Source organism: Mesocricetus auratus, unplaced genomic scaffold, assembly GCF_017639785.1.
Source record: "Mesocricetus auratus isolate SY011 unplaced genomic scaffold, BCM_Maur_2.0 Super-Scaffold_100007, whole genome shotgun sequence".
Taxonomy (NCBI): Eukaryota; Metazoa; Chordata; class Mammalia; order Rodentia; family Cricetidae; genus Mesocricetus; species Mesocricetus auratus.
In genome coordinates, this window is record NW_024429191.1 from 55,629,413 (window position 1) to 55,656,374 (window position 26,962).

A 26,962-nucleotide genomic window follows, 5' to 3' on the forward strand; every position below is an offset into this window, starting at 1 on the left:
GGAAAATAGCTTAGTTGGCAAAGAGCTTGCCTTACAAGCATGATGATCTGAGTTAGATCCTCAGAATCAAAGTTAAATGAAGGAGGATAAGGAGGATGTGGAAGCAGAGGAGTGAGAGGAGGATCAGGAGGAAGGGAAGGAAAAAGAGGAGGAGGAAGAAAAGGAAAAGTTAGGCAGGGATTGCAGTTATACACTTGTAATCCCGGCACTGGGGAGGTGACAGAAACAGGCAGAGTCCTGGGGTTTGTTGATCAGCCATCCTAGACTACCTGGTAAGTTTTGAGCCAGTGAGAGAGACTTCTGAAAAACCAAAGGTGGGAAGTCCTGAGGAATGACACCTGAGACTGACCTCTGGCCATGTGTATACAAACACACACACTGTATACATGTGCGCACACACATATTGGCACACATAAAATCTAACTAATAAAGCTAGTTATGGTGGGACATACTTTGTAATTCCAGAACACGGGAGGCATGTCCCCCCATATGAACAAGGATTCTGATATTTAAAACAAACAAGAAAACCCCACAGTACAAATCTGATTAAAGAATAGAAATAAAGAGCATGGATGTAGGGGTGGGTAGAGTGCTTAGCACCAGCACTTTACAAAATGGGTGTGGTGGTACAGTGTGGTACAAAGCACTCTTAAGGATGGAGGCAGGTGCGCCAAGAGTTCAGTGTCATTTGCAGCTACAAGCTACAAAAGGAATTTAAAACACTGAGAGAGGGAGGGAGGGAGGGAGGGAGGGAGGGAGGGAGGGAGGGAGGAGAGGGAGGGAGGGAGGGAGGGAGGGAGGGAGAAAAAATTTCGAAATTCTGTGTGCATGCACTGTGTATGTGCATGCATGTATTAGTGTACATGTGTGTTTGAGTGGAATCTTATATTTGATAGTAGTACAAAATGAGCTAGCAAAAGAAGCTAAGGACTAAATAGGGAAATAGAACAACGGGGAAAATAGGATATCACAGAGAAGGGAAAGGTATTTCCAGAAGGAAGTGCTATCTTCATGAAAACAGCTGAGAGATCAGACTGTGATCTTCCTGGTGGGTCTAGAAGCATGGAGAACGTGAGGAACTTGGTAAGTATCATTTATTGAAGACATAGTTGTAGAAAACCAAGTAAATATAAGAAGTTGATAAATGTGTGGGAAGTGATAAGAATATATGTGGACAAATGCCCCTAATACATGTGCTAGAATAGCTCCAGTTCCAGGGAATCTGACACCATTTACTAGCTTCTGCGACGCCAGGCACACAGGTGGTGCACAGACACACATTCAGGCGAAACACTCATATATGTAAAATAAAACAAAATAAAACCATTGTATAAGGTGTGTTCTTCATAATAACCAGAGTTTGTATTTTCCCATGGGTGTGACTCAATATTGAGTGCTCAACATTCATGCTGTAAAGACACACCAATAAGTCCCAAGTATTAACTCACCTAAAACATTTACTGAGCCACAGTTCACCAGGCACAGACCCAGTTTCTGATAATATTGTGCTAAAAATCGCCTTGTCTTCTAAGAGGATGTAAGGACGAGAATAATTCTCAGGGCTAAAGAGTAGCATGAGCCTACAAGTGCCTCCAAAATACACAGAAGTAGCACTTGATCTAGACCAGGTGTGACAGAAGGAAGTCAGAAGTGGTACTCAAGGGACTTCCTGGAGGACAAGGAGAAATTAACCAGCTAGTTCCAGAAATGAGGACTAAGATGTCTAGACAAAGAAAGCTGGCACTCTGGATTCTAGAAGAGGACACTGAGCTGATAGGTATGAAATAGTAAAAATGTGCAGCGAGAAAGCAGCCTGTCTGGCTGGAGTGGATAGTAGTCAGGGCTAACTTTACTGTCATTGCGTTCTGGATATCTCCTACACAGCATGGCTAAGTTTTGAAGCTGGCATTTGAGGCGAGGATTTCCTATTTCTATGTGAGGTGGTTGAGCCACTTTACTGGAGAAGTGACAGCAAGACAGAGGACACCAGAGTAAGGATAATTTACACAGGATGGGAAAGAAATAAGAAAGTATCTGGTTTGATGGTAGAGGACCAAGTAACAATGGGATATACATGCCCAGAATGTTATTTACAGACATGCTAGAGTTTATAAATTGGTATGCTTCAGGTTGAACAAAATTAGGAATTATTTGACTAAAACCCTACTACACACTACTAGGTATAACAGAAATTCAAATACCATTAAAAGTATTACCTTTACTTTTGGTAAAATATGATTTACTGGATTGATAAAATCTATTTTCCAGTATAAATGGATGAGCTAATATTACTAATATCACCTGTGGAGAAGCACCTGCAGGATTTCCTCTCATAACATAGTTTCAGTTTGGCTCAGTAAAGAGGTGGCAGCTGGTGTGGAGTGGGAGCAGACAGCTGTCTAGGAAGCCAGTCTCCTGGCAACTGAGGAAAGCCCATATTGAGGATAAAATACATCCTTTCTATTGCCAAGTTCTAGCACTGGAAGTTGTAAAGATGAGTTACACATTTTTAGAGGCATTTTGGTGTGTGAAATACAAAATAAAAATACTATGAGGTAAATCTTAGAATCTTTTGCACATACAACATTCCAGCAGAAAATACATAATGGATTTTGGCACATGGTCTATGTAAATTTCTTGACTATTGTACAGGAGTTAATCTGTAGGGAATTATAATAAATAAAATAAGTTAAAGGCCTGCATCCTTCTCCCTTTAAAATTGTACTTGGTTTGTGTATCTCTAATATTTGAGCATTTATACTGACTTGTTCTTCTTGTTTATGTAGCTGTAATAGGGAAAGGAATTCTTTGGAATATTTTTTGTGATTATTTCTCTTTATGGAATAAATGTTCTACTATTAATGCATAAGGTTAAATAAATTCGATGAAAAAATTCTCCAAAGATATCTTAGAGTAGAGCAAAGATCCTTCAGACTATGAAATAATCAACAAATGCCAGGATAATGAAAAGGTCCAAGTGTTAATTTTGTTGTTCATTTGTTTAGCCTCCCAAGTGCTGAGATTACAGGTGTGAGCTGCCGTACGCAGCACTAAGGACTCCTAGGATGCCAATCATTTAGGTTGGTATCCTAGGAACTTATATGTCAAGATTAATTGAGAAATAGAGCCTGCCTCTTTGGAATAATCTACAGTTCTAATATTGAAAATTTATTATTGAAAATTCTTTAGTAAAAATGTTATGCAACTGTTTTTGGTGCCCAGTTTTACAAATTCTAACACATTTATAAGTATGTGTAACTCCCAGACTAATAATAATTTGTAGTCTTATTTTAAGGGCAAATATTTTTCACTATCAAGTCACAAAACAGTGGAAAGAAACATATAAATCCCCAAATGCTAGAGGAAAAATGCAAGAAAAATAAAGATATAAGAGCAAGCAGTACAAACCCAACCTTCTCTTCTATGGCTTTGCAAATTTCATGCAAGGCTTAAAGATCAAAGTCCACTTGGATCCTCTAGTCACCTCTCAGAAGCTAGATAAAAATCAGTAAATTATATTGCATATGTAAAACCATCGGGCAGTAGAGAGACTATTTTTCAACTGAATAACTACCGCCATAAAAATTATTCTACATAAATAAAGAAGGCCTGCTCAGTCTACTGTTATGAGACACCAAACAGATGAATAAATCCCCCTTCCTCTGGGGGAGAAAGCATGAAAATTTTAAGTCAAAGTCACTTTTAACGTTGTTACCAGAAGTTAAACTCTCGACAAACCAACAAACGTGTGGCCTACTTTTGATGAGTAGAAATAAGGGGAAATGTTCATTCCTTTGTCAAGAGTCTGTAAGGGATTGAGGAAATGTAAGACAGAGGTCAAAGAATTTTAAAGCAGGATTCATTTTACTAAGATTGCTGAGTATCTAAGCTTTAAGTAGGTAGGCTCCCGGAGCAGAACATGCTGTTGAAAAACATCCGTAGGCTGTCTGTTTAGGCCACAAATGTCTGGCCTTGTTGTTGGTGGCATACAATAGATTTGGATTTTTTCCAGAGGGAAATGAAGTTTTAATCCTAGTGACCCAGACAAACAAAGCCTTTGATTACTTTAACTCTTTCATGGAATCCCTACAGTTATTCCAGTAGAAACCAGGTGAGGCTGGAGAGGTGACTTAGAACCTGGTTAAGAGTGCTTGCTGCTCTTGCAGAAGACTGGGGTTTGGTTGCTAGCACCCACACCAGTTAGCTCATAACTACCTATAACTCTAGTGCCAAGGGATTCAACACGCTCTTCTGGCCTCCAAAGGCACCTGCACACACATAGTGCATGTGCATATATGCAGGCACACACATACACATAAATAAAGACACTAAGACTCTTATTTATTACACCTCAAGATGGCCTGAAACATTCAAATTCTCAGCCCCAGAAACATCAGTGAAACAAACTTGTCTTAATGTGTCATGTCACTGGCTGACAAAGACACCTAGAGCAGGGGCTTCATGTGTCCATTTGTTATTCTTATTATAGCTTCTGATAAGGGACAGATTCCTGGAGTTTTATGTACTGCTTGAGGTTTACATATATCTCTGACAGGGGGAAGGGCTTGCCAAGTTTTTGATTTATAGCCTTGACATCAATTCCCAAATTGTAAGTACATCTTTTCTGATTTTCAAATGGGAATAAGTCTAGATGCAACCTAACAGATGGTGAAGAGAAGTGTTCTTTAAACTATTTATTAAGTGCAATGACATTTCTTCCTGTACATTGGTGGAATTTTCACTAGTACTAAAGATCCCTGCACTACTAAAGATCCCTGCACTTGGTTTCCTTTTGCCTAATAACCTCCAGTGAGATTTATTTGAAATGCATTCCCAGAGGATCTTGTTCAGAAAAATCTAAAAATTAAGGTATCTGAATAGTTGGGGCATGTGGGTGTTGGAAAGGGAATTCAGGGGCTTGTGAATAAAGTATTTACTTTTATCCAAACACCCTAGGTGATTTTGGTATCATAAGTAAAGAACCATTGTTTCTATTGAAAATAAAAGCCTCACTGCCACATTGCACTGGTGATTTCTTCAGTTGTCAATTTGACACAACCTAAAATCACCTCAAAGGAGAAGCTTCAACTGAGGAGTTGTCTACATTAGAGCAGTCAGTGGGATTATCTTGTTAGTTAAGTAACAGAGGCGGTCACAGCCCACTGAAGGTGGCACCAGTCCTCAGGCAGGCTGTTCTGGGATGTATAAAAATGGAAGCTAAGCATGAGCTAGTGATGGGAATGTCCTTCTGTATAAATGCTTCTATTATTGGTTGATGAATAAAGCACTGATTGGCCAGTAGTCAAGCAGAAAGTATAGGCAGGGCTACCAGATGAGGAGAATTTTGGGGAGAGGAAGGCAGAGAGAAGCTGCTAGGAGATGCCATGTAGCTACTGGGAAGATAGGCATTCTCTGGTAAGACCATGTAGAAATACATAGATTAATAGTTATGGGTTAATAATTAAGAGGGAGCTAGCCAGTAAGAAGCCTGAGCCATCAACCAAACAGTTTATAATTAATATAAGTCTCTGTGTGTTTATTTGGGACTGAAGGGTGGCAGGACCAGTTGAAACAGAAACTCAAGGGCACACAGCCATGCCGACTCATTTATATGTTGTCTGTGACTGTTTTTTTACAATAGCAAAACTGAGTGGTCATGACTCAGTTTGCCAAGCAAAAATATTTCAATGTTTATGTAACCAAATGTATCAATATTTTCATGATTTTGAGTCATGGATTAAAAAGGTTTTATCTATTCTAGAGGAGGAGTTGAACTAATGGGGAGGGAAAAAAAGCAAGGGCAAGTAATGAGGGAATGGGTAGAACAAAGTGTGGGGTATGAATGTGTGAAAACATAAGGAAACCCACTATTATGTATATTAATTAAAAATAAATTGTAAACAAAGTAAAACATTGTCCTTGGTATAAATAAATTTTTTTAAATCCTAATTTCTAGGCCTAGAAAAAAGGCTCTTAAGAGCACTCACTGGCTGTTACAGAGGACCCAGGTTCAATTCCTAGCATCTACATGGTGACTCATAAGTATAACTTCAGTTCCAGGGGATCCAATATGCTCTTTTGGCTTTCATGGGCACCAGGTACACGTGATGCACAGACACACATACAAGCAAAACACTTATATACATAAAACAAATAAACATACCCTAGTTTCTTCAGAGGTTGGTTTTGTTTTGTTTGTTTGTTTGAAAAGAAGTCTTACTCTGTGGCTTAGGTTGGCCTTCCTGAAATGAGCTATGTAGCTCAGGCTGGCCTTAAACTTGTGATCCTACTGTTTTACTTTCTCAAATGCTGTGATTATAAGCATGAGTCACCATGCCCAGCTTTCTTTGGTTTTTTTTTGTTTTTTTGGGTTTTTTTTGGTTTTTCGAGATAGGGTTTCTCTGTATTATTTTGGAGGCTGTCCTGGCACTCGCTCTGTAGACCAGGCTGGCCTCGAACTCACAGAGATCCACCTACCTCTGCCTCCCGAGTGCTGGGATTAAAGGCGTGCGCCACCAACGCCCGGCTTTTCTTTGGTTTTTATATGAGCTCATTTAATATATAAGCAGATTTGGGTGAATCTAAAACTTGACCTAGGTTTTATTGTCATAGGTTGTTTCATTATTATGCCAATGTTATTAAGAGCCCAAATTTTCAGAGTTAAAAAAATTCCAAAACCTGGCACCATGATGCATATCTATAATCCCAATATCAATGAGGTGAGGTCAGGGTGTCCTTCCATATTAGGCAAATGCTCTGCCCCTGAGCTAATCCCCAGCCTCTAAATAATTCTTAATATACTATTTTTACTAATTCTTCAATAATTGCATACATGTATAAAATGTATTTTAATCACATTTACACCTAACGCCTTCCTCCCAGCTCTACTTCCACCTCACCCCACCCAATTTCATTATATATAACATATATATATATATATGTAATGTGTACTCTTTCCCACCAGCTGCCTGGGTCCTGCCACTGTCTCAGCCCCCAAATAACACACGAAATACCATATTAATTATGATGTTGTTGGATATTTGCTATAGTTTCTTAATGGCTAGCTCTGACTTACTCATTAACCCATAATTACTAATATATATTCTTATCTTACCCAGAATGCCAGACTTGTGTCCTCTCCCCCCAGGATTACATGGCGACTCGCTCCCATTGACTACATTTCCCAGAATCCTCCTTGACTCCTAGTCTCATCCATCTTGCTACCCTATTGACCAACAGTGCTTTATTTATCAACCAATAGGACAAACATATACACAGAAGGACTTCCCCCATCATCTCTTTTATGTCTAAATAAAAAGGAAGGTTTTAACTGTAACATAGACAAATTATCAGCCTCCAAAACAATACAGGGAAACCCTGTCTCGTAAAACCAAAAAAAAAAACCATAGTCAAATTATATATAACAGAATAGTTATCAAGTAAGAACTGTAGTTACAATATTTAGTCCACTAACATTTAGTAAGGTTAAAAAAAGTATTTTATCATCTATCCTATCTTTGTGAGTCTAAAGTCTTATATATAGCTTATTTTTCATCATAACTAAGGAAAACTATAATTGCAACTATTTGTCTTCAACTCCATTAAAGATCACAGAAGGATAATATATAAACACTAGAAATGACAGAGACATCTCGCTACCTGGACAGTCACCCAAAGTTCCTCTGTAACACTGGGGCATCCATCTTCAGCCCATAGGCCACAGTGTGTCTGGCAGACTTCTCAGCAAATCAGGAAATTTTAAACTGTCCATCTGTATTGGAAGTTTTTCAATCATTTTTCTGTGTCCTGCAGAAAGTTTGGCAGACTCTTTCATGAAGCAGGAACTACTTAAGACTGTCCATCTTGTTTTGAAAGTTCAGCAGTCACTTTCCTGTGGGTTCTGCATGTCCAGATTATACAGCAAAACAGTCAAACAGTCCAGGCAAGAGCAGCTACTTGGCCAAATGGCTAGTTTCGCTTTCTTGAAGGTAAACTCCATAATGAGTTTCTTTGATGCCAATTATCTTCTCTGACATAGACTGATATTACCAGGAGCAGACATTTCTCATTTTCAAGAAAAACCCTAAACCATTTAAATGCCATATATTCTGTAGGTCTTTGAAAGGTTTAAAGAATATCAAATATATCTGTATATCTAGAAAATCTAACTAACCTAATTATAAGTTTTGACTATTATAGGTAACTATCTATAATCTATATTTAATTACACATTACATTTTTTTTCCGAGACAGGGTTTCTCTGTATTGTTTTGGAGGCTATCAGTCCAGCCTGGCCTCGAACTCACAGAGATCCGCCTGCCTCTGCCTCCCGAGCGCTGGGATTAAAGGCATGCGCCACCACCGCCCGGCTACACATTACATTTTTAAATGAGTTATACAAACACAATACCTCAACAAGAGGAGAAATATATATCACAAAATTGATCTTAAATTTGTATCAATAAATGAAAATTCATATCAATACAAAGTATTCATTTCTATGCCATACTCCTCCCCTTAGAAGCCATCACCTATCAATAGCTCCTCAACTAGAGCCCTACATATTATTTTTGTTGTAAGAAAATATTTGATTTTAGGTCCAAATAAAAAAGAACCAACATATAAAGTAAGTTGTTGATGGTGAAGCATAGTGAGTCAGAAAGCAAAACAACAGCAACAACAAAAAACCCCACAGGAGCAGAATAATATGTGGGCAAATCCCCGGAATATTTTAATAAATAACTGACTCAAAATGAGATGTCATAAAAGTTAAGTCCAGCTGCATAACAAAAGATAAATGGAAATGTGGGGATATTTGCAATTCATGTAATTTTTATGATAAAAATAAAATTGAGAATTTCTATTTGTATTTGCTAATGTGTACATAAAAATAATCTCTGTAAGGATTCATAGAATATCAAGTATCTATAGCAGAGATAGCTGCTGGGTAGACAGACAAGAGAAAGAAAACTTTTCCCTGTACAGCTTTTGGTGTTGTTGTTATTTTTCTAGACAAGGTTTCTCTGTGTAGCCCTCGCTGTCCTGAAATTTTCTCTGTAGACCAGGCCAACCTTGGACTCAGAGAACTCCACCTTCCTCACCCTAGTCCTGCCACTGACACCCAGGTTATTGTACAAGTTTGTTTTTTTTTTTTTGAGACAGGATCTCACTATTTAGCTCTTGCTTTCTTGGATCTAGCTCTGTAGACCAGGTTGGCTTCAAATTCACAGAGATCCACCTGCCCCTGACTCCTGAGGGCTGGGACTACTGGCATGTACCACCATGCCCAGCTTACTGTACAACTTTTAAAAATATATATTTTGACTTTTGAATTAGGTTGGTTACTCTCTAGTGCAGGGATAAATATATACTTGAAGTCCTAATGTGACAATCAAATTCAAGTAACTAGCTAGATGTGGTGGCCCAGTCCTACAATCCTAGCACTTGGGAGGCTGAGGCAGGAGGATTCCAATGAGTTTGAGGCCAACCTAGACTACATAGTGAATTTAAGCTCCATTTTAAATTCAAAGACTCTATGCCTCAATAAAACAAAACCAATGAATTTATTTTAATTCATTAGTCCTTGCACTGTTTTGGAAAAGTAGAGCACATAATAGGAAATCATTAACACAGAGCATTACTACATAACCTTGAAGCTGCTTGGAATACATAGCTCAGTAGCAGAAACAAGAGACCCTGCCTCAAAAAGCTGGAGGATGAGCACTGATTCCCAAAAGTTGCCCTCTGACCTCCAACATGTGCCACGGTTATGTGCACCACCAAAATACCAACTACATAAAAGAAAAATGTATATTATACAAAGTAATTCTTCCATTCATTAGAATTATTAAAAGAAAACTGAATTTATCTCAGCTCTCAGATGCTAGGATTACACGTATGAGCCACCACCAGCAGCCAACAAATGCTTCTTGATTAACTATAAAATCATTTCTCTCAAGCCTTGTCTGTATTCACATTACTGTTCTACTAGCTGTTCAGTGTAAGGAGATGGATCATCAACTGAACCCACACAAACTGTACCTGTTGCTGATCGTGTCAGGAACATGTATCTTCAGCTCTTCTGTGACATCTTTCATCACCCTCTGGTAGCCAGACATTCCTGGGTCTTTGACATATTGAGTATTGTGTCTCATTAGATATTCCCCCAAATAAATAATTGGATCAAACTTGGTTGGGATATCAGCTTGGCTTAAAATTTTCTTCTTTTCTACCTGCATTAACATTTGTTCTACTCCAGGAATCAAGATGGGTAGAAGCTTGTCCAGCAAATACGCCCGGGTAGTTAATGTCATGCTCTCAGTATTAAACCACTCTTTAGCCAAGTCATCCCTAGGGAGCTTTTTTGTAGTCTTCTTTAGTTGCTCCTTGTTCAGGCTATCCTTCTCCAATATTTTCTGCTGCATGACCTGGGCTCTTGCTTCTATTCTCTCATTAAGATTTTTCTTCCATGGTTGCTGTGTTTTTAACTGTAGTTCAACATCATCTGTAGCAAAAATCACTTTTGCAGGTTTTCTAACCACAACATTCCCGGAAGCTATATGGGACTCCTTTGTTGAAATGGCTGAGAAGAAAAGAAATTCAATGTAAGAAATACTAGAAGTATGGGGCTGGAGAGAATGCTCAGTGGTTAAGAGTTCATATTGCTCTTTCAAAGGACCCTAGTAGCATCAACAGCACGCAGCTCCCAGGGACCTGTGATTATTGCTCCAGAGAGATCTGATGCCTTAGGCATCTGTGGGCTCTTGCACTCATGTGTACATACCCTTACACAAATACACATACCTATAATTTTTAAATTAAAAATATAAAAAGTAGCTGGGCGGTGGTGGCGCACGCCTTTAATCCCAGCACTCGGGAGGCAGAGGCAGGCGGGTCTCTGTGAGTTCGAGGCTGGGCTGGACAGACAGCCTCCAAAACAATACAGAGAAACCCTGTCTCGAAAAATCAAAAAAAAAATATAAAAAGTACTATTAAATAGAGCTTAATTGATGACTTTCCAATATATTTAACAACAACAAAAACCTCAAATTTTGTTTTTTTGTATCCTTCTACATGGTTTACTGGAGCACCATCAAAACAAAAAGCCTGATAATAATCATTTGAACCATAAAAACATTTGTTATTTTGTTATGGAATATTAGTTTAAGATGCGTTTCAGGGCTAGAGAGATAGCTCAGTGGTTAAGAGCACTGACTGCTCTTCCAGAGGACCTGGGTCCAATTCCCAGCACTCATATGACAGCTAACAACTGTCTGTAACTCCAAGATTTGATACTTTCACACAGACATACATGCCAGCAAAACACCAATGTATACAAAATAAACAAATAAGCAGGGCGGTGGTGGCACACGCCTTTAATCCCAGCACTCGGGAGGCAGAGGCAGGCAGACCTCTGTGAGTTCGAGGCCGGGCTGGACCAGCAGCCTCCAAAACAATACAGAGAAACCCTGTCTCGTAAAACCAAAAAACAAATAAATTACAAAAAAGACGTGCTTCATTCTTTTATGCTGTGGAATAATTGTTTAATGATGCAAAGACGTGTTGCATTCTTTCATGTTGCATTTATTTAACTCTGTGAAGCTGTGTTACTTTGCCTGTCTAAAACATCCGATTGGTCTAATAAAGAGTTGAACGGTCAATAGCTAGACAGGAGAGGGATACAGTCAGGACTGGTGGACAGAAAGAATAAATAGAAGGAGAAATCTAGGGAAGAGGATGAGGGGTAAAAAGAGAAGGAGGAAGAAGAAAGAGAGGAAGAAAGAGAAGAATGAGAGGAGGAGAGAACAAGGGACACCCCCGGAGCAAGAAGCCAGGTAGACGCCCCAACCAGACAGAGGAGAAGCATGAATGGAAGATACACAGACGTAAGAAAGTTAACAAGCCTCGAGGCAAAAGGAAGATAAAGAGAAACAGTTCAAGTTAAGAGTCAGAAAAGACCTAAGGCCAAACATTCAAAACGAATAGGAAGTCTTTGTGTCAAGATTTGGAAGCTGGCTCGTGGCCTAAAAGGAAAAAGCCTGGTACACTACTGACATAATCAGAAGTCAGTGAGCAGCTCAGGGCCTTATTAAATAATTAACTTGCTGCTACTCTGTGCACTGTCTGTCTCTGAGACAAGGCTGCCTCTCAGCTCCAACTCCTACCCCTTTCTCCCACTCTCCCTTTTCCCTCATTTTCTCTTCCCTTCCCCATCTTCCTCTTTCCTTCCTTCAGATGACTCTATCAGAGACTGAGAAGACAGAGGTGAAGTAGAGGTAAAAATGGAAGACACAGGAGGGAGCTTAGATCATAGTCTTGAGGAACTGAGGAGAGCAATGAGCTAAGGTGACTCAGAGGGCACAATGAATGGGAGCATTCCTTCTCACAGCCTCCATTTTCTATGGGAAAAAAATATTGCTAAAAGGAAGGAATGATGGGATCACAGACTTTACGTGAAAGATAAAAAGGTATAAAATAATTGCTGTGAGTGTGAAGCAGAATGCACACACATAACTAGTTTTTTAAACAGTTTATAAACCTAACTGGGAATGAAAGCACCTATTTTTCATGACATCAGGGCAGAGAGGCTTGGCCCAGGGTTCCCAGGACATGGCTAGCTCACTCTCTGAACAGAAAGCTACCAGATATTTTCTTCTGTTCCCATGATTGCTGAGGTGAATGGAATGGAAGAATTAATGAGGGTTTTTTTTTTCTGACATAGCTATGGAGATGAAGTACTTTGGGGTCTTTTCAGATATTATCCACTGAAAACGAAACATATCTGAAAATGTGTCTATATTAATTTCTAATATGATTGAAGCTATTGAGATGTTTTAATTAGTAATAATTTCCAATAAATACTAGTACTGCAATAAAAGGACAAGATACAAAGTCTCAATAACTTCCTAGTAGTGGCCATTTAAAAACCCTGCTTTTTTAATTATGAAGTATTCAGACCCGCAAGGACAATATATAGACATATACCTAATTTTAGCTTAAGAAAAAAATTACCTACATAATAATACCTCTCATTTTTTCTACTTTGAGAGAAATACTATTATAAATTTGTTTTGTTTTGTTTTTCAAGACAGGGTTTCTCTGTATTGTTTGGGAGGCTGTCCTGGTACTCACTCTGTAGACCAGGCTGGTCTCGAACTCACAGAGACCCGCCTGCCTCTGCCTCCCAAGTGCTGGGATTAAAAGTGTGCACCACCAACACCCTGCAATTCTAAATTTTATGTTCATAATTTCCATATATTTTTTATGTATTTTATTATATCTAGCTGATATAATATTGTTTTCACTTTTAATTTTATATAATTAATATGATGTATGTTCTATGACCTTTTTATGCTTGAGGTTATAATTAGAAAATTTATCTACATTGATAGGTATAGCTACTTCATTTGGTTTTCACTGTAGGATTATAGGACTACATCATGATGTATTTATCCATTCTCATTTTGTTAGCTATTAGGATATCTCCACATGTCTCCTTTTCTACATATGTTTATTTAAGGGATATTACCAAGGCTTATTTTTACTTTTATTTACTTATTTTGTGTATGTGTGGAGGGTGATATAGTCTTGGTATGCATATGGAAGCCAAAAAACAACTTTGGTTCTTCCTTTCCACCATGTGGTTTCCCTAGATGTAATTTAGATTGTCAAGCTTAATAGCAAGTGTCTTTACTGAGCCTTATTACCAGCCCCTATTACTGATATTGTTATTCAGGGTGTTCTAGTAAGAATGCTTGTGTCTCTGTAAAATCTAAATATCAGAACCAAAGATCCAACATGACAGTATTAAAAGGTAGGGACTCTGGGGAAGACTCTGCCCTAAAGGATGAATTAATACACCACAGAAAGGCTGGAGTGGGGCTGAAGAGATGGCTTACTGGTTAAGAATATTTACTATTCTTGTCAATGATCCAGGTTCAGTTCCCAGCATCCGCAGTGGAGAACTCACACTGCCTGTAACTCTAGTTCCAGGGTATCCAATGTCTTTTTCTAGTCTCACCATGCATGGCACATATAAGCTCATACAGGCACAAACATGCATATACATAAATTTAAAAATATATTAGATGGGCTGGAGAGAACTAGCTAGGCCCCTTTTGCCCTTTCCACCTCTTTGTCACTTGAGGACACAGTGTGCTCATCTCTGCAAAGGATACTGCATTCAAGGTGCTATGTTGGAGTCAAAGACTGAGCCCTCAAATAGGCATCAAATCTGTGTATGCCTTGCTCGATCTTAGACTTTCCAGACTCCATTTACATTTATAGTGTTTTTAAGTTAAATTTATGTTGTTTAAAAATTACCCTACCCTGTGCTTATTTTTTTACAGGTACAGGAAATATGGAAACACAGGGTCCCAAGTACAATCATTTCACTTGCAAGAAACATTGTTCAACTACTTCCAGAGTCATTGGCATCAATTTATAGAAACTCGGGGAAGTTTATCTTTGGAGCATCCTGGTCCAACGGCAGATGGGGTTTGTGAACCTTCCTTTGTGTTTTTATTTCCTCCCTGGAAAGACCACTTATTCCAATCACCTACAAGTGTAAGAGTTCTTGTTGTAGGGGCTGGAGAGATGACTCAGTGGTTAAGATCATGTACTACTGATCTTGCAGAGGACCCAGAGTTCAGTTCCCAGTATCCATGTTGGGTGGTTCATAACCACATATAATTCCAGTTCTAGGAGACTGAATGACTCTGGCCTCTCAAGAACCTTCTTGCACATGCATATGCCCCCACACACAGACATGAACACACACACTTGAAAAAATAATAAAAATAAGATACCTTTAAAAAAAAGAATCCCTGCTGTGGGAGCATGGCTTTTGAGATGTATTGCTCAAGATCCTAAAAGGAGCTTTCGAACCCACAGGACTCGTTTCTTTGTGGTCAGAGCAGCTATGCTTCAATTTATTTCACATAATTGGAGAGTACTGTAAGATTCCATTGGAAAAAGGCTTTTCTGCTTTAGAAAAACTGCAGAAAAATCAATACTCAGGAAAATAAATTTTATCCTTTTTCCCAAGGGAAAAATCAAATAGCCTGTAAGAAAACCCTTGAAAGCCCATCTATCAAGTGTCCTGGGTCCAATGGTAATGGTATTTATGAACCTTCTTCAGGTTTTTATTTCTTCTGTAGCCAAATCACTTATCCCAATCAAAGGAAGCCAAGGAGGGGTAGCATATGGCTCTATCACAGTTGGATTTGCAAATAAAGTGGTCACTTGGTAGGGGGAGAGGGTAGGGTATGTCTCCATGGTGTTTTGTCACCGTGATGGTCAGTGTTGATTGAGAACTACTTCAACCCCCGGGCATGCAAGTGGGGGCTGTCCTGACTGCTTAACTGAGGTGGGAAGACCTGGCCACTGTGGGTGGGTCATTCCTTGACTGGGATCCAAGACTGGAAGAGTGGAAAAGCTGTCTGAGCACTGGAACTCATGCATTCATTTCATTGCTCTCTGCTCTTCCCTGTGGATGTGATATGGTCAGCTCTTTCAAGTCCCTGCAGCCTTGACTTTTCTGCAGACTGTAACTTGGAAGAGTGAGTCACTGAACTCTCTCCCTCTCAAGTTTCCTTTGTCAGGGTATTCTTAACATAGTCACAGAAAACAAAACTAAAATGGCCACAATCCTTATTAGCATATAATCTTTTTATTTTTCCTTTTTTTAGAAAAAGTAAAATGAAAGAGCAATTCTTTTAGGTCTGTAGGCTTTTATGTATTTGCTTTTCCCTTAATCTGTCTGGCACAAACCAAAGAACATAAGCCCTTGCTTGATTTAAGGGTAGTGCTATAGAAATAAAACTACTTAATACTTACCGATCTACAATGGCTCCTTAATAAACCCACACATAAACTAGGGTGTTCTCTCTATTCATTGCAGCCTGCTAGTGCTCCCCAAGCATGGTAAGCCATTCTGGGTTGCTAAGCAATAATCCCAGTGCTTGAATTGTCCCTACTGATCCACAGAATGCAGGAGATGTGTGCTTGGTTAGGACTCTAGTTAAACACCTCTCTTTCAGAGCCATAAAAATCAAGGAAAGAAAGGGAGGCAGGCCATAGGAAGGTCAATAAATCAGGATTCTATCTGAAGCTGTCTTTTCACTGGGTGACTTTGGAATTCAAGCATCACAAGCTGTGGAAGTGGCCCAAGGGCAAGTAAGTTTAGAGGCTTAACTGGATGTAGCTCTGAAGCACTGGAGTTGTTTTCAGGATCAGTTTTCCAATTAGGACCCTTTCAGGCTCTGTCCTCAATGTGCAAACCTTCATCTAGCCATTAGTCAACTTTTTAAAAAGCCATTTTATATTTTCATTATTTTTAAGTGAAGTATATTGGTATCTTGTCTGTTAATACACTATACTTATAACATTCTTCATAATTTGCAAAAGTCATTCATGTGTATTAACTTGTTTAAGGTAAAAAAGAAAATTTTTCTGCGTGTGGTACCACATGTACTTAATCCCAGCACTCCATTTGGGAGGCACCAGCAGGCAGATTTCTGTGTATTCCAGGCTAACCAGGGCTAAGTGGTGAGATCTTGTCTCAAAACAAAACAAAAAACAAACAAACAAAAAAACAAACAAAAAATTCATGATATCACTAGTGCCCTGCCCAGTAAAAGGAAATATCAGGGAAGGAAGAGGAGAACTTAGAGAAAGGGGGAAGTGGGGGGCAGGAGGGGGTGGTGATCAAGAGAGATATAGGAAAGGAAATGGGTGCAAAAATGCAAAACTAGAAGAAAAAGAGGAAATGTAGAGAAAAGTTACCAAAATGACAGCATGAAGGTCAAGTTGTTAGATGAGTTTATTAGCATTAAGTTCTGCTCATATATTATTGTGCATTGATTACTTTCAACTCAATAGGAAGGCAAATAGAGGAATCCCTTGTTCATTGAAAGTTCTAGACTTTAAACATGACATTTGTCATTTCCTGCACTTAGCACATGGTCCATTGCTGGGCATACTTCACATAGAGTCAAGGTAAGTATATAACAGGAATTAAACAATTTCCATTATCCCAAGCCTTAACAGACTCTTGCTAACTTAACACCCTTGGGGCCGGTTACTGGTTAAGCTACTGAAACTGACCTGGCAAACTGGCCTGGCAGTTGTTCAACAAGCTATATGCTATTTTTCAAACACAGGTTCTGTCGAAACTCAGTTGCCTTGACTTTATTATCAGTATTTCTCAATATAATGTAACTGCTTAAAACAGAGGGGAAAGCACCACCAAACATCACTGGAACTGAAATTCAGTTGACACAGGAAATCGGCGCTTCCTGCAGAGCTTTGCGTATCTTTGAGCTTGCGTAATATGAACAGAGCTGGGCAAACTATAGGTTTTGTTTGTTTGTTCAGAAATTTCTAAAGATGAAAACTAATTTCACAGCCCGAAAACGAAAGTAGCTGCTATAAAGAATTGACAGGGAACATTCAACCACAGTATTTATGCACAGACAAAAGTTTAAGTGCATTTTGGTGCTTGGCAACATTTTTACAAGTATATAACAAGGGCCGTGACACTTCCTTTGACATGTTGAAATTGCAATAACAGCTACTCTTCACACTTATTTTACATATATACATATATATGTCATGTTATATATACATATTTATGTTAAGAGTGATTCTGAATATGAGGTTTAATATGATTGATTATTGAATAAACAAGAGCACCGTATCCCATTTGATATCACACAGAACAAACATGATGTTTTCAGCACATACATACTGAGAGGAACAGAGCAACAAATGGAACACACTTCCCTTCACATAGAAAAGAAATCGAAAGTTCCAGAACAGGAAAGTCGACAAAGACTCAACTTATACTTTTTTTTGGTGGGGAGGGGGTGGGAGGCAATAAATTCCTTGGCAGAATACATATATGAAGTCATGCAGGTACAAATTGTCCATAAACTAAACACCTCATTTGAATTTATAATCAAGTTCCTTGATCACATTCCTGTCTGGCATGTTTTAAGTGAATAGTTAATTTATAAAGCTGGCTCAAGCAATCAAGAAAAATACAAAGTGTTCTTTTGGGGCATTGCTGATAGAAGAAATGATGAGAAAGTTGAAATTGGGCAATGAAGGAGTATGGTCAGGTGAAGGAGGACAGGTAAAGACTTGCCAGGAAGAGAGATTTTAAAAGTTAGTTTTTAAAAAGGCGGGGGTGGGGGGGGTAGGGGACGGGAGGGTGGGGAGGAATGGTGAGATGGATCAGTGAGTAAAGGCACTTACAGCCTGAATCCTGCCACTGCGACCCACATGGTGAGAGGAAAGAGGAACTCTTGAAAGTTGTCCTCTGACTGCCCCATGTGCACCATCCACACACATTAAACAAATAAATAAAAAGTTGTAAATGTAAAAATACCACTGAGAAAAGCAGGGGTCTGAGAGTCATCGACTCCAAGGAAACAGTATTACAGTATTCACCAGTTGTAACAGGACTGATGTATATATGAACCCACAGAGACAGTGGCAACATGCACAAGACCTGTGAGGTTCAAGTCAAATAAGTTTGCAACACTGAGGGGGAAGTAGACAGAGCATCCCACCCCAACCAAGAAACTATCTGAAACTGATACCCACAGGCAAAGGGAAAGTCAGTTTTTACAGTTCCCAACTTAATTATTGATTTATTTATTTAATATCTGTGGATGGTACACATGGGGAGGTCAGAGGACAACTTTCAAGAGTTTATTCTACCAACGTTACTGGGAATATCAACCACACTCCAGTGAAAGCCCTATGCCCAGCAGTAATTGGTCAACACAACATGAACTTGATGGTATTTTGGTGGACTTTTTGTTTGCATTTTTTGTCTTATTGGTCTTTTGTTTATCTTGATTTTAATTTTGTATTTTTTAAATATGTTTCTTGTTTTGTTTTTGTTTCTTGTTTTCTTTGAAAGAGACAGAAAAGAAAATGAAATTGGGTGAGTGGGAAGGATCTGTGGAAGGGAAAGCAAGATCAAAATATATTTTATAAAAATTATGCTAAGTAAAAATTGAATTAAAAAAGAAGAGGGGAGAATACTGAGAATTAAAGGATTAAGTGAGGGTGTGGTCACAGGAAGAGGGAAGAAGAGGTATCAATAGGTAAATTAACCAAAACTAAGGATCTGTGAAAAAGCCTTATGAAAACCTGCTAGCTAGTAAGTTAATTTCAAAATACAACAGTGTAAAGATATGTCACTGTGATTGATTTAATAAAGAGCTGAATGGCCAATAGTTAGGCAAGAAGAGGTTAATCAGGACTTCTAAGGACAGAGAGAGCTCAGGAAAGAAGAAAGGCTGAGTCGCCAGACAGACACAGAGGAAGCAGGACACATAGAAAGAAGGGTAAAAGCCATGAGCCACATAACAGCACATACATTAAAAAAATATGGGTTACTTTAGTTAAAAGAGCTAGTGGGAGCCGGGCGGTGGTGGCACACGCCTTTAATCCCAGCACTCGGGAGGCAGAGGCAGGCGGATCTCTGTGAGTTCAAGGCTGGGATGGTCCGACAACCTCCAAAACAATACAGAGAAACCCTGTCTCGAAAAACCAAAAAAAAAAAAAAAAAAGCTAGTGGGACAAGTCTAAGCTAAGACCTAAGGCCTTGCTTTCATAATTGTAGGTCTCCCTGTCGGGTTTTTTTTTTTTTTGTGATCTATCAGCCCAAAAGAAAAATCCATCTACATATGGTGTCCAATGTGAGGGCTTGAATATCCAAAATAGGGCCCGAGAAAGCTAAGAAAAGTTCTGGACTTTCTAGTCTAGATGTGACTTTCTAGTTCTATAGCTCTCAGATGGACCGGCATGCAGAGGCATAGCTACCAGCGCCATGTGTCAGCACCATGCACTAAGCTGAGTCTCATGGAGCTGACATAACAGCTTAACATTTTTCTCACACTATCAGAGAACACTGCAGGTGCTCAGTAAAGACAGATCCAGATTGGTAAAAAACAAACAAACCTCTAAACAGGTTACAGTATATTTAAAAAAGAAAATAGGTACAGACCGTTATAAAAATAATTTATAAGTAGTAAAATAAAGTCTTTAAAGGGAGAATAAAATAATATAAAAAGGATGAGCCATGTAAAGATGGAAAATACACAGGGAGTCTGGATCCTATATGGTGTCTTGTTGACTTTGAATTTTTTTTTATGATGAGCTAATGACAGCTGCTAAGAGACATGATATTGTAAGAGGGACTGCTGCATCAAACCAGCTTAGATGCCTTACCTTTAAAACTAAAGTCAGAAAATATATTCCTTTGGAGAAGAGGCTATGCTTTTGTTTCCACAGGAAACAAAGGTTGTGGAGTCATCCAAGATTGATGAAGATCAGTTTGGACTGGGGAAGACCCTATGAAAATCCTGGCTACACAAATAAAGAAATAAACCTAGAAAAACTATAAGACAGGTGACATATATTTAACCTGCTCAAATATAAAACAAAAAAATCATCTGTGGCTGGCTTGTGTACAATGTGTAGCCCATAGTTGTGTTATTTAAGATATGTATGTTGCCTTTGACAGTTTGTGTGTTTTCAGAGCAAGAGGACCAGACACCAATGAATATGGGTGGCCCACGTGATCCAGTCTCTCAGAACACCTCTGTTGCAGTTTCCTCAGAGTTCACATTCAGAACAGCTTCAAGGCTGCTAACTGAGATGGTCCATCCTCACAGATTATTTTAGCTAGAACTACGGATAAGCCTTGCATTTTCCCATTACACAGAGACTGGACAACAAATGTTATGGCTAGTTTTCCCAGGAATTGACCATTATCCCATTTTTCTTAGGGTTCCCTAAAGATGTTGTTGCCCCCAGACAAGAGGAAGCAGTTTAGAGAACACAATACCCATATTCCCAAGAGGTGATGCAAGTGGTTTTCGGTCATTTGGTGGATTGTGGATGTTTGTCATCATTTGAGAGGGGGTTGGTTACTAGTTGTTAATGGTCAGAGAAAAAAACTGAACAAAGGAGATTAGACTGAGGGTTTCTTTCTGAAGGGAAAGAGGAGGGATATAGTACAGAAATGATGGGATAAAAGGGTGGATTGTTGAGTCTACTTTTGAACAACCACTAGTCTCAAATATTTTACATTGGTATATATTTTTGTATATTGATATAAATTTATGGTTATTTTTGTTATACTGTATATACAGTTCTATTCTTGTTTAAGGTATTGCACCTATGTACCTCATTTAATAAGTAATGTAAAGTGTTAGTTCTTGAAAGCTATTTAGGACAATAAATAAATGCAGGTTAATAGTCATCTATAGCAATCAAACTTAGTCATGTTAGGTATATTGTCAAGGTCATACAGAGATATATTTTAGATAGATAGGTGATTTCCAAACACTTCAAAGACCTACAGAATATCACATTTAAAATGTTTTAATAAAATAAGGCTTTTTATGACAATGAGACATGTCTGCTCCTGGCAGCATGAATCTAATTCAAAAAAAGGATAATGGGCATCAAGGAATCTCCATATGGAGTTTGATTTCTTTGTGGCAAAAGCTAGACATTTGGGCTTAAAAACTTCCCTTGGCTCAACTGCTGACAGTATGTTGTCCAAACTGGACAAACAAGACACAAAAGAGAGCAACTGCCTAACTTTCCCAAGACAGGATAGGACAGTCCTTCAGAATTCCTGCTTTACAGAAAAGTCTGTCAGATATCCTAAGCTGAAGATGGATGCCCGAACATTGCAAAGGAAACTTGGGTGATTATCCAGGCAGCCAGCTACTTCTGTAATTTCTATAGTTTTGGAAGTTGTTTGCTCTGCAATTCCTGTTTACTCACATAATATTTTATCTTTCTCAGGTCTCTGATGAAGTTGAAGATGAGATAGTTACAGTTTTACAGTTTTCCTTGTTACCAAATTAAAAAATGAAACTCAAAAAAGAGATACAAAATGTCTAAGATTGAGAGACATAAAAGCTTAAATTATTTATCTAAGAAAATGTTTTGAGGGCTGGAGAGGTGGCTCAGCCTTTAAAGGCAAGGCTCACAACCAAAAATATAAGAAAATATTTTGAGGTTTAAAAAACATAGCTTTAATATGGTAATACAAGTTATGATAGACAATGGTTTAGGTATAAAATTTTAATTCATCAAGATTGTTAATAGAGTATTTTCTCCCAATATGCTAAATACAAATGGACTGGACATTGTGAATGTAATTCTTACATGATGATTGTTTCTATTGTTTAGTTTTATTATGATAGAGTTAAAACCTTTCCTTTTTATTTAGACAAGAAGGGAATACTGCAGAACATTCCTTTATACTATGTGAAGACGTGTCACTGTGATTGGTTTAATAAACTGCTGAATGGTTAATAGTTAGGCAGGAAGAGGTTAGGCAGGACTTGTGGGGGCAGAGAGGTCTTGGGTAAGAAGAAAGGCAGATTTGCCAGCTGGATGAAGAGGAAGAAGACATGTAGGAGGAGAGGGCAGAGCCAGGTGATTAAAATAAATGGGTTAATTTAAGTTATAAGCTAGTGGGACAGGCCTAAGCTAAGGCCAAGTTTACATAATTAATGATAAATCTCCATGTCATTTTTTGTGAGCTGTCGACCCAAATGAAAAATCTGTCTCCATATAACTTAAAAGAGTTTAGTTTGAATGAAATTGCAATGCATGGATGGACAATGTTGCTCCCAATATTTATTATTAAATAAAAATCGCATTGCAAGACATGACAAAAAGAGTCTGGGACTGGAGAGAATGCTCAGTGGCTACTAAAACTTGCTGCTCCTGCAGAGGAGCAGAGTTCAGTTCCCACCACCTATATTGGGATGCTTACAACCACCTGTACCTCCAGCTACAGGGGATCTAACAACTTCTTGGTACCTACTTACATGTGCACATACACACAGAGACATAAACATAAATAAATATAAAATAAAGACAAACTAAAGAGTGGAAAGATTTAATTCTTAAAGTACATGCATTATAATGTATATTGATAAGAACAACTAATAAATAATGTCTCCTAATTCATCAAAAGGGAAAATTATTCAGAAAAGCATTTGGAAGTTATAACTGGTATCCACACAATTTTATAGCTAAAACTGCTTTTATAATTATTATTTCAATTCAGCTTAGACTCGTCAAACATACAGTGAACACCAAATACTTGAAAATGGAACTGGGGGAATTTATAGTGAAATTTCTAAATTTTAAATATTGTAAAATATTTCTGTTGATAGAGAATTTCACTAAATATGTGGAATTAGAAATGGCTGTAATGGAAGAGAGAAATGTCTTGTATACTTGGTTGCCTTTTGATCCTGTGATCTTTCAGTCTGCATAATCACTCAAAATTGTGGTAGAGAAGGGGGCTGGGGTGGCTTTGGGTTACACAGAATAAATGCATGACTAAACATAAACAGGATCAAAACCAATAAGCAAGCCAGATTGCAGAATTTCTCATTTCATTTTTACACTAAATAGATTGCCTGCTAGAAATCTCTTTAGGTCTTTTAGTTAAAATTTCCCTTTAATTAGTTAGCACAGAATGAATAGTCATGATGTTGCCTCAAAGGTATTTGTAGAGGGTGAGGAAATCCATATTGCCTAAATTACATCTAGAAGATCTTTTCAGGGTCAAACATTGTTTTTAAATACAAAATGCGTTCTTGTACTCTACGATTCTGTTGTGTCAGGAGAAAGGCTACTTCTGTACCTTGGGGTTTCATCTCATCCTTTGTATCCTCCATCACCTGACTGCTGGCCTCTGATACAGCAACACTTAGTGGATTTGGTGACGTCTTTGAAAGGAGAAAAGAAACACCAATTTCAAAATGAATTGCTTTTCCTTAACACTGTTTCAGCTTTCAGTTAAGGGAGAGTTAATTACTGTTTAGAGCCACTAAACATTCCTACTTACTTTTTCTAGGATTTAACATTGGATGTTAAAGGTAAACTGCATGTCTGTTTTCTGTATTCACATTTTCAAAAGTACTGACTAAACATTATCTCCTTATTGCCAATGAAATGATATACTTGAGATACCATTCTAGTTGTACACTGATCCTTGAATTTGTAGTATTTCTATAAACATAATTTGAGATCATCTCATAGTTATATTTGACCTTTAAAAATGCCACCTTCCCAAAAGTGCTAGAATCATCTTCCATGTTTGTGGTAGAAAGAACACTTTATCTGAGTTAAACCAAATTAAAGATTAACTTTATGAATAATGATGGCATTGTAGTTTTTAATACTTTTGCTGGTGTATATAATAATAGGACTTAAACAAAAGTTGTATTAGTCAACTTAATGGGAATTCATGTAATTAATTTCAGTTGCCTCCTTTAAAAAAAACGTTGTCATGTAACCTTGCGTTTTAAAAACAAAGCTAGCTAAGTGATTAATATGGAGATTACATTTTTAGCATGATAATGAAGTCACTCTAAAAGCTGGTGGCTCCTATACTGAGAGTAGTTGTCTGAAATGTGAAAGAACAGCAGCTACTTATTGTAATTTATAACAAACAGCTCTTCCCAGATAGTTTTCCTGCCTCTGGGAGTTTCCTGTAAAGAATCAGCTTAATAATCAGCATGCGTCTGCCCCTTTGCTCTTGCTGTTTCACTTTGAACATGCACACTTCTCTTTCCTTCTTCATAAGGAAGCTGAGGCAGCCAGCCTGCTCTGTCACATTGCTGTCTGATGTTTCAGGGTAGCTCTGCCTACACGGGTTCGAGCCTACTCTGTCACATTGCTGTCTGATGTTTCAGGGTAGCTCTACCTCCACAGACTCCTTTTCGTCCTTTTCATCCTGCTGCTGTTCCTTGTCTTCTTTTCCATTGTCCTGAAATGGGAATAGCATCAGTAAAATGCTAACAAGAAAGGTCTGGGAACCCAGTTAATACTATATGTTCTGATATACCAAATGCCTTATTTTTTTTAAATGTCACATAATGAGTGAATTTAATTCCCAATAAAATGATAGAAAGTAGTTGTATTTAAAAATTCAAACAGTTATAATGACACGCTAGCCAGGTATGGTGGTATAAGCCTATAATCCTAGCACTTGGAAGACTGAGACAGTAGGATGAGTTCAAAACCAGGATGGGTTACACAGTAAGACTTTGTCTCAAATGAAACAAAACAACAACAAAATCCAAGAGACACATTACAGTTAAGGAGTGCCAATCAACTAGAAGCAGGTCACTGTGACCCAACTGTTTTTTGACCCCCATTTTTCCAAACCCCACATTTCATCAAAGCTTGCCATAGAATATTTTAAATAAGAAGAGATAGTAAGTGATGCAGTAAGATACTGCATCTCAGTTTTCTGAAGGCTGTAGAATTTCAAATCCTCTCGTAAATGGGTAAAAACAAACATAAGCCAAGAACCTGCTCAGGCTTGGACTGATCTTGAGACGTTGACTCACTCATTTGACCACTAAAATAACCACCAAAGGATACTGAGAAGTAATACCAACACGATATTAATGACCTAAAGAAAGAAAGAAATGTTAACAAGCAACACAAATAATCTGAAAGACCAAAATCTCCATCATCTCCAGCCCCCACCACACCCCAGCATTCTACTGAATGGTCATAAATTCTCAACTGCTGAACTTTCCAAGTCGCAGAACTGTTATTACTGTTACTGACTGAAGCCAGGGCACTGTTTCACTAGTGCTCAGGGAGACAAGGCCACGTAACAGTCATCACCGCTACCATCTCTAAGCCTGAAATAATAATAGTCAATTGACTTTTAAAATACTGTCACCTTTATTTCCTTCCTTCCTTCCTTCCTTCCTTCCTTCCTTCCTTCCTTCCTTCCTTTTTTTTAAGCAAGGTAGTACAGGCAGGCCTCTAACTCCTGATCCTTCTGCCTCAGCCTCCCAAGTGCTGGGATTAGAGGCATGCTGCATCATGCCCAACTTCTTCATTAATGTTTGAAATAGTAATTAAGGTAAGGCAAAGAATACCTTTGATATCTAACTAATTAACATGAGAAAGCTGGATAAAAATATAATAAACTCCCTAAAAAGCTTTTAAAACTGTTGGTGAGGGGAAAGTTCTATGCAGAATATGAATTATCTGGCTCATTTACTCATAGGAATTAAAATGATTTTCAGATTTCCACTTCACTGGAAATGACTGCAATCTCAGCAACAAATTATAAAATCATTGTTGTGTCACATATCATGTCATAGATTGATTACATATGGGTGAGGCGCTGTGCAAAGGGTGAATTATTGCTGGGTGTGGTGGTGGACAGGGTGACCTTTGCACTCTCTGGACTAAAGAGGCTGAAACAGGAGGATCACCAATGCAAGGCTAGCAGAGGCTACCTAGTGAGAGCTTGTCTTAAAGTGAAGAAGTTATGTGCATGTGGTCTCTGCTTCCAGGGAAGTTACAATCTAGGTACTCGTATAGTATGTATATGACACTCTAGGTACTCATATAGTATGTATGTGACACTCTGAAGTATTCGTTTTCTTTTCATCAAAATAACACAAGTTCCACTGGAGAGAATAGATAACAACATTAAAAAGCTGCCTCAGAGCCTTTTAAAATGACTCATAAATAAAAGGAAACAGAATTCTGTGTTAAGTCCAAACTACATATTGCTCACTTGTAGTTGCCCATCTCCTGAAAACTGGTAAGAAGTTTCTTTTATTTCTTGTGAAGATCTATTTTGTTTGGATGTACTCAGAAAAATTCAACTCAACCACCTTCATTGAGAACCTTCTGTTCTACAAGCATTTCCTGGGGTTTGAAATGAGTGAGCTTCCAGTTTAGTGAGGAGGAAACAGCCCATTCAATCTGCAAAGTGTAAGTGCGGAGGTATGCAAAACACATAAAGGAACAAAAAGGAATAAGTAGTTATTCTTCTTGGGACAAAGAAAAAGATTATTAGGATTGATATTAAAGGACTAGCAAAAAAAGTGTACAATGGAAAGGTAAGGATATTTGTAGCAGAAGA

General features: G+C 38.3%; 1 protein-coding gene across 1 annotated transcript in view; it reads right to left on the bottom strand.

Annotated features, from left to right (window-relative positions):
• Window positions 1–25,455, bottom strand: part of Efcab5 (EF-hand calcium binding domain 5) — a 115,907-nt gene extending 90,452 nt beyond the window's left edge. The window contains exons 1-4 of the mRNA XM_040749171.1: window positions 25,378–25,455; window positions 24,767–24,829; window positions 23,702–23,786; window positions 10,042–10,582 (exon numbers count right to left, since the gene is read on the bottom strand). Coding sequence (XP_040605105.1) covers window positions 10,042–10,582; window positions 23,702–23,786; window positions 24,767–24,829; window positions 25,378–25,419 — 731 coding nt within the window. The 5' untranslated portion in view covers window positions 25,420–25,455. The remainder of the gene's footprint in view (window positions 1–10,041; window positions 10,583–23,701; window positions 23,787–24,766; window positions 24,830–25,377) is intronic.
• Window positions 25,456–26,962: the final 1,507 nt, after the last annotated feature.